Here is an 8,240-nt window from a genome sequence, read left to right on the forward strand (position 1 = left end):
ACTTATAGATAATAATGTTCAATGAATATTTAAAATTATTTATATGAACTAATAATGCTAATATTTTATTAGTTAATACTTAATTTATAGCACGTGATTTATTTTGTTTCAGATGATTTGATCCTGTGAATGATGTATAGTATATATTATATTGTATATTAATATTTTAACTAGCCAAATATGTAACTATGAAATAATGTTCAAACATAGTAAATGAACTGCATTGCTGCATATAATATAAATATGTAGATATCCTTGCAATATCAACTATCAACTAATCATACCGGTTTGCTCTTGAGGTCAGTGCATGCGCGCACTGCGACGCATTTATTAGCCTAATAATTAAAATTGAAATAAAAACAAAAAACAAAAAAGGTATGAACGGAGATTAAAAAATCATATAAAATATGATTTTTGAGTTGCAAATACGTGATTTAAAATTCCAGCGCATCGATCGCGATCAAGGAAGTACAACGGATATGAGTTAGTCAAAGAAAAGAAAAAGTCCTAGATGCGTGTAATACAAAGCTGGAACCACGTTAATATGGATAATGTGCTGTGTATGCGCGCGAGCGTCTATGCATGAATGAACAAAAATAAAAAATAATATGATTACGATGTTGGTTTTTGACCAGAGAACAAAATTAAAAATATAAATCGTTCTGTCAGTCACCTTACATATATTATATAACATCATATTACTATGCTGCCATATAATATAAATATATGTCTACAGTAAGAAATATATTAATAAAATATTATAAATAAATATGTTATAAGTACTTTGTGATCTCATTTCTTTAACTCAAAGATTTAATTCTTTTTTTTAATTTTTCTTTTCTTTATAATTTCATAAAATGATTATTAGCAGTATAGTAAATATTTATAAACATAAGAGTTTATTTTTTTTAATAATATTATTTCAAAAATTTTATAAAAAACGATGGATAATTTTAAATTTCTTATTGCTGTGTTCTACATAAATTAAAAAATGTTTTACTAAATGACGCTTTATGTGATTATAGTTTCGTAGTTTGTTAAACTAGTAAAAGATGATTTAGTGATCAATTGTGCTTGTAGAGGGGAGTGTAACTTACCTACAGATTTACCATATAGTTTAACACATAACCTCAATGTTGCAATGTCTAAAATTTTTAGAAATTTTTGTGGAAATGTATAAAGTGTACAATATTGGATTTTTATATTCTTTGTGATTATCATTAAATTGTTCAATTTTTCTTTCTCTTTAACTTTACAATTATTTAAACATGTAAGCCTACATTTTGAGGTTATGAATGAATTTCATTATTTATAAGAAAATATATTTTCCTTTTATATGTACGTAAAATTAGCGATTAGTTTTGTATTAAATAATCAAATTATCGAAAATCAAACATTTCTTTAACATTATATTTATTAAATTTTTATTTTTGCAGATATTTTTATTGTCTGTAACATAATTTATGTTTTATTATGAAGCGACGTCAAAGAAGGCCTGTTTTAGAACTTAATCAGTCTCAATCTGGTTCTCATGAAGAATATATACAAAGTAAAAATATATAATATTTAAAAAATTTTTATTAAATAAATATTTTTATTTATTTATTATTAAAAAATTATATAAGATATAATTTTAAAAAAATAAATTTTTAATAAAAATTTATAGATACAAATCGAAATTTTATATAATATCTTATTACTATGTTTTTTTAGACAAACGCAAACATATAAATAATGATTACCAAGGACAAAATGTACCTGTTAATCCATTGGCAAATTTACTTTGCCATTATAATTCAGATAGTGATACTGAAGATTCTAAGAAAGATTATAAATTAGATGACCAAGTTAATAATTTTTTTAAAGTAAGTAAAATCTTCTGGAATTATAATTTTTTAAAGAATATGTGTAAAAAAATATAAAATAAATTAAATATTAATTATAAAAAAAATTAAATATTTGGAATTTTATAGGAAATTCAATTGATTGCACCTAAGCAATCACTTTCAAAGGAATCTAACAATGTTGCCTTAACAACAAATTCTAATATTCACTTATCACATCATATAAAGCAACAAGCATTCAGTAAAATTTTATTATATTCATTTTTAAATTCAAAGGATATTTTTGCAATATTTTATTAATAAATATATTTTTAGTGTGGCGTGAATGTTTAGATGAATCTTCAGGTTATCCTTATTATTGGCATATTGAAACTAATGAAGTAACATGGGAAATGCCAGATGAATTGCGATATTTAAAAAATAATGTTAAAACAAGTTCTGTTATAAAATCACAACCAATGCAAGAATCTCATTGGGTTGATTTTTCATCTGTTACATGTAATTAAATTTTTCAATATATATAAAGATATGTAATTTAATATTTAATATATAATTTATAATAAATACATTATTATATATAATCTTTTTAGACCAACAACCTCATGAAAATATACCAGAAGGTATGATACCAAGAGAAGTAGTAGCTCGAAATCGTAATAGATATATTTGCAATGAAACTGTCCAAAAGCAAGAATTTCAAACTGATCAAGATACTGCAAATACATCTGATACCATGGATAACGATTCTGATGATGGGTATAGAGTTAAAATATTAATATTTTCTTATAATTAATTCAATAAATTTCTTAGAAAAAAATTTAATGATTTAGGAAGATAGAAATGATTACATCTTATGGGAGTGATGAAAGTGATTCAGATACAACTGATGACAATTTATTAAAAAATAATACATCTTCCATAATTGAATCAAAGAATATAGATTCAGTAAAACTAAAATGCAATGAAAAATATTCTTTGTCACTTCCTTTAATGCAATCACAATTAATTTCTCAAAATATAAATCATAAATATGAAGAAAAAGACAATATGGAAGAATCAGTAACAGAATTATTGGATTTGAAATCAATTGAAGGAACAGAAATGAAATACTTAAAAAACCAAATTAAACAACAAAATGTAGTTCAAAGAATAAATGAATGTGTGGATAAACTTAACGATAATCGATTTATTATGAAATCTATAACAAAAAAAAACAATAGCAAACATAACGTTAATTCTGATGTAGATTTTCGCATTTCTTTGGTACCTGGTTATGATGAAGATTCAGATGTTGAAGAAGAAGTTAAGCAAGAAAAGAAAGTTCTATTTCCAATTCCTCAAATTGATGAAATTACAGAAAATGTATCATCATATAAAAGTACACTTGATGATCAAATAGTGAATAATAATGATGATATTAATATTGAAAGAAAAAATATACTAGAACAAAATAACGAAGACATTTTGGAAAAATTGGAATGTAGAGACGATTCCGAAACTAAATCAGAAGAAGATATACAAAAAGGAAACAAATTTATTGATAATTTGCACAATCGAAATAAATATTTTCAAAGAAAAAAACGGATTGCATTTGATGGTAAAAATATTTTATAAATTAATAAGAATTATTAAAAAGATTAAATTCAAATGTAATAAATTTTTTCAGTTCCATCTACAAAAATAAAAATAAATGATGATAATGAAACAAGTAAATCGGAAGGAGATATACAACGCGAAGAAATAAATTCTTCTGATGAAAATTTTAATGAAGTTCGAGTTGGCCAACAAGAAGAATCTAATTCTATAATCGAGAATATAGAGGAAAATATTTCAAATTTCAAAAATGAATTGAATAATATTGAAGAAGAAATAAATAATTCAGAATCAAATAATGAATCTAAAGAAAATGAAGAAGAAGTTAATCTATTATCACAAATCATACTTGAGAAACTGAAATTTTTATCAGAAGGAAAACCAGGTGTATTGCCAGTTCAGTTGATGTCTATTCAATTACAAGTAAATAAAATTCTTATTTCAATATTTCATTATATAATTATAATTTCATTATAAAAATATAAATAATAAAAATATTGTATATTGTATTTCAGACATTGTTTGTTGCATGGGAGGCAGGTTGTTTAGAAAAGAATTATTTGCGAAAATGGTTGTGTGACACCAGTCACGAATTGGAACGCTTGGAACAAGATGCGGCACCATCTGGATGGCTATGTCAGTGGGATAGGTATAGTATACCATCTAAAATTTGTGTATTATTTCATATAAATAAACATGAATCGTACCAAGACATACAAGACATCGTGTATGTTATACACGTCATTATTTTAAAAATTTTCAAGTCATATAATTTTCGCACGTATCGTTACAGTGAGATATAAAATGGTGAAAACGAATGATTAAAATTTTTATTTCAAATTAATTTTCTTCATATTATTCATTCTAATAAAATTATATTTTGAATTTGAAAAAAATATAATGTTCAAATTTCTTTTGCTTTGAATTTCTCATAATGTATGTTTAAAATGTAATATTCAAAAAATTAAATAGAAAATTTTTATATTTTTATTAAGAAAAGAGAAACTTAATCAATTTGATTTTATCAATTTCAGAATAAAACTTTACAAAATTTCTTACAAAGTTTTTAGGATCATTAATTTTGCTTATATCTTTTAGAAAAAAATATTTAAATCAAATCTAAATTCATTGAAATCTTATATAAATGTGCGAAAGATACCGCGTTATCATAATATAATAATAATGATAAAAAGATAGGTCTGTGTTCAGAGTGGAGCCTTAAAGACCATATGTGTATTATATATCTGAAATATCTGATGAACAAAAAATATATGGAAAAATTAATAAACTGTTAGTGATTTAAAATATGAAGATTATAATATCCAATATATTTAAATATGTCAAGAAACAAAATTTTAAAGTAATGAAAGAAAACTTATTTCGGCTAAATGAAGAAACAGAAACTGCATCAAACAATACAAGTGGATAAAATAATTCATTAAAAATATATTCATGGAATTTTTAAAACATTGAAAAAAAAACATAAATTATGTAACTTAAAAAAGCTACTTACTATCTTAAGGGAATAGATGAAAACAGGGAAGATCGTTGCTGGAAGGAAATATTAAGTGTTAAAAGAAGTTCACATCAAGTTAACTCAAGTTCTTCTTGGATGAAACCTCATGAAGAAACTCAAAATCTCAAGAAATTATATTCGCCGAAAGTTATCGAGTAATTGGAATAACAAGGAATACCAAAGTTGTTAGTCGTGTATTAAAATAACAATACTTGTAGACAATCGTAACACATATGTTATAAGAAATTATTTTTTTCTTATATTATATTCTATGTACATATTTTTAATGTCACATATATACGTCATTTGTTTCTTGTTCAAAAAAATACATTCCATCATGTCTAACAATTTGTTTAAATGTGGCGATTCAAAGACGTTTCCCTTAGTTTCTCAACAAGTGCACATCATCGTATATCTTCGAAAATCATTTTCTGGCCCTTGCGCCTTTAATTACACACATAATCAATTCACTTAATATTTCGCTAGCGTAACGCAGACGTTGTCGACGTAATTCTCAATGTTCGTGTTGCGGAAGACAGCGGCTTCTATGTAACTGCTAAGTAACACTTAATCCTTTTGTAATAAAAGGGCCTCGCTGACTTAATGGCACGCCGAGTTGCAGGTAGGAGTATTAACTGATTGTTTTCTAGCTAATAAATTGCTTCAGAACTCAAGGAGAACGTTCCTTTCATGGAGTAACGTCTCTCTAATGTTTGTTAATGTAAAAAAAGTATTCAAATAAATCTTTTTTATCTATCATTGTATTATATATTTTTGCGGGCTTTTTTCCAGGTCGCATAAGCGATATTATTACCAGAACACTACCACTGGAATTACACAATGGACCTATCCAGATACTAGCATCGCCGGTGGAGCTGAAGAAATGGAAATTTGTTCCACACCTCCTCCAATGGAACAAGAAGAAATTATTATACCTGGTATAATAAAATTATTATTATAAGTAACATGTATAATATATTTCTTTCATATTTGCTAATTAGTATTTATATTTATATTTGCCAATAGAAGAAGATGGATTGAGATCAAAGCCAAAGGAATCACAGGAAAATGGTGAGATAGCTGAAGATATGACAATTTTAAGGAACAATGACATAGAAGCTCCACCTCCACCTCAAATTTCAAACCCAAGCCCACCTCCGCCGCCAAGAATTTATGCAGAAGATTTAAAAAGAGACAAGAAAAAACAAGATAAATGTAATGAAAATTTGAATGACAAAAAACATTTGGGAGAAGGTAAATCTTTGTTATATAATTTTTCTTTTTACATAGAATTTTAAATCTAATTTAATATATTTTCTTCTTTAGAAAGAACAGGAATTATAGAAATAAAGCAGTTGGAAAATTCTACTGCATTATCGTCTGCCTTATTATCACCTCAACCTTCTAATCTTGTAAATGTAACTAGCGCGGAACCTCTGCCGCCAGGAGTAGATTTAACCGAAGCCCCTTACGAAATATCTGCAACAGCATTAAAAAGAATTATATATGGTGCTGTGCAACCACCAGGTAGTGCTCTTTATGATACAACTGCAAGAGATCCAACAGTTTCTATTCTAAGTCATCCAGCGACAATAGTACAAGAACATTATCTTCAATATCCAGCATATCATCAACATTTGCATGCTGTATGTTATTAAATAGATTGATATATAGTAATTTTTAATCAGTAATTTCTACAATTAATTTTTTATATTTATCAAATAGCCAGCAGCCTTAGTACTTCCACATAAGCATAGTGTACAGCCTGCAATTCAATTAATACCTGACTATACTCCAATATATACAAATCATAAAGTCATTGAAAAACCGCCAGTTAAAACAGCAAAGGAATCTCTTGTATCTGCTTTAGATTCATTTTATAATGATATTGCACGTATAGAAAATGTTGAAGCAGAAAAAATTTCTCAAAGACAAGAAAATCCAGTGGAAGTATCTTCTTTATCAATAGAAGAAGTAAAAGTGGAAACAGAACAAGAATCTATTCCTTTTGAAACTACTATAAAAGAAAAAAAAAGAAAAAGGGTAAATATATATATATAATATATAATAAAAAATAGAATTATAAATTTCATAAATTATTAATTAAAAAAAAATAATATTATATTATTATTTCAGACAAGAATTGGTATTAGTAAGAAACATAAAGAAGTGTCTAGTATGGTAGCAAAATGGCAAAAAGTACAACAGAATTTTGAAAATACATAAATTGGTTAGTTAATCTAACATTTAAATGATATTTTTTTATATTTTTTTAAAAAATATATATATTTTACATATAAAATTTAAAATATTATTTTTTTAGCTGCAACTTGCTGATATTTAATTCATTCAACACAAATAGCGCACTATACTTTTTTCAGTATAGTGTTTCTGTACCTGTAATTAATATTATTATCCTACGCACTTTTTTTTATCTTTAAAATTCAAGAAACTTAACAAAAGAAATGTGAAAAATAATGTAAAAATAAACAATTTCTGAAAAATAATATAAACACGTATTTTCAAAAACACGTATTTTTTTTTATTTTTGTGTAGAAAGTATAAATTGATTAGTTTGAATGCTCATTAATTATAAAAAAAATACATTATCATGATTTATAAGTATTTGAAATAAAAAAGTATTGTAATTTAATCATACAATTCCATTATTTTTATGTATTTAGATTTATATTATACTTTTCAAAATTTAGAACTTTATTAATTTTCACTAAATCATAAAAAAAAAACAAAGGAAATGACAATCGCAAAAGAAACAGCTAGACAATTCTATTTATTATGGTCTTAGCCTTTCAATCTCACAAAATCTCTCTCTAAAAATGATTTGAATAATTTTTATTTTATAAATATTGAAAAATATAAATAGTTTATTTTTAAAAGTGATGGCTATTTGTTTGTTTAAAGTTTTAAAAACAAAATAAAATAAAATATTTTGATTATACTTAAATATTTAATTAAAAAATTTTAAGAAAATTATTGAGAATTCAGTATAATTGCAAAAATTTATTTATAATATTATATTCGTTACATAATTCTTTTTGTAATAATATGTATATATATGATTAATAAAAAAGAAAGATATATATATATATATATATATATTATATGAAAGAACAATTGTAAAATTCATAGTTTTTTAAATTCTCTATTTTTAATTTCAATCCTAATAAATGAAAATGTAAATGAAGTTAAATTACAAATTTTTAATTAAAAAAAATTATATTATTTAAAGTTTTTAATTTTAAAAATATTTAAATTTAATTAGTTTT

General features: G+C 24.4%; 1 protein-coding gene across 3 annotated transcripts; it reads left to right on the top strand.

Moving 5' to 3' along the window:
- The first annotated feature begins 1,056 nt into the window (after positions 1-1,056).
- On the top strand, positions 1,057-7,609 carry LOC102676888 (interaptin-like). 3 transcript variants are annotated; one of them, XM_006607291.2, is made up of 15 exons: positions 1,057-1,338; positions 1,437-1,549; positions 1,714-1,865; positions 1,974-2,085; positions 2,160-2,342; positions 2,435-2,600; positions 2,675-3,441; positions 3,511-3,860; positions 3,953-4,086; positions 5,746-5,891; positions 5,980-6,207; positions 6,280-6,599; positions 6,679-6,996; positions 7,090-7,183; positions 7,277-7,609. In XM_006607291.2, exons 2-14 carry the CDS (start codon positions 1,474-1,476, stop codon positions 7,177-7,179), a joined length of 3,042 nt encoding a protein of 1,013 aa, XP_006607354.1. In that variant the 5' UTR covers positions 1,057-1,338; positions 1,437-1,473; the 3' UTR covers positions 7,180-7,183; positions 7,277-7,609. The 3 variants fall into 3 exon arrangements, with proteins under 3 accessions (XP_006607354.1, XP_006607355.1, XP_031368407.1); XM_006607292.2 differs by having other exon boundaries at positions 1,057-1,270; XM_031512547.1 differs by lacking the exon at positions 1,057-1,338 and having other exon boundaries at positions 1,431-1,549; positions 5,983-6,207.
- Positions 7,610-8,240: the final 631 nt, after the last annotated feature.

The sequence above is a fragment of the Apis dorsata genome, unplaced genomic scaffold (assembly GCF_000469605.1).
Source record: "Apis dorsata unplaced genomic scaffold, Apis dorsata 1.3 scaffold_4, whole genome shotgun sequence".
NCBI classification, from domain to species: Eukaryota; Metazoa; Arthropoda; class Insecta; order Hymenoptera; family Apidae; genus Apis; species Apis dorsata.

Excerpts from the sequence above, each read along its gene's own strand:
- LOC102676888 (XM_006607291.2), top strand. The coding sequence starts at position 1,474 with ATGAAGCGACGTCAAAGAAGGCCTGTTTTAGAACTTAATCAGTCTCAA. Across the intron at positions 2,343-2,434 it reads TGATTTTTCATCTGTTACAT|ACCAACAACCTCATGAAAAT; the intron begins GTAATTAAATTT and ends TAATCTTTTTAG. Across the intron at positions 2,601-2,674 it reads GATAACGATTCTGATGATGG|GAAGATAGAAATGATTACAT; the intron begins GTATAGAGTTAA and ends TTAATGATTTAG.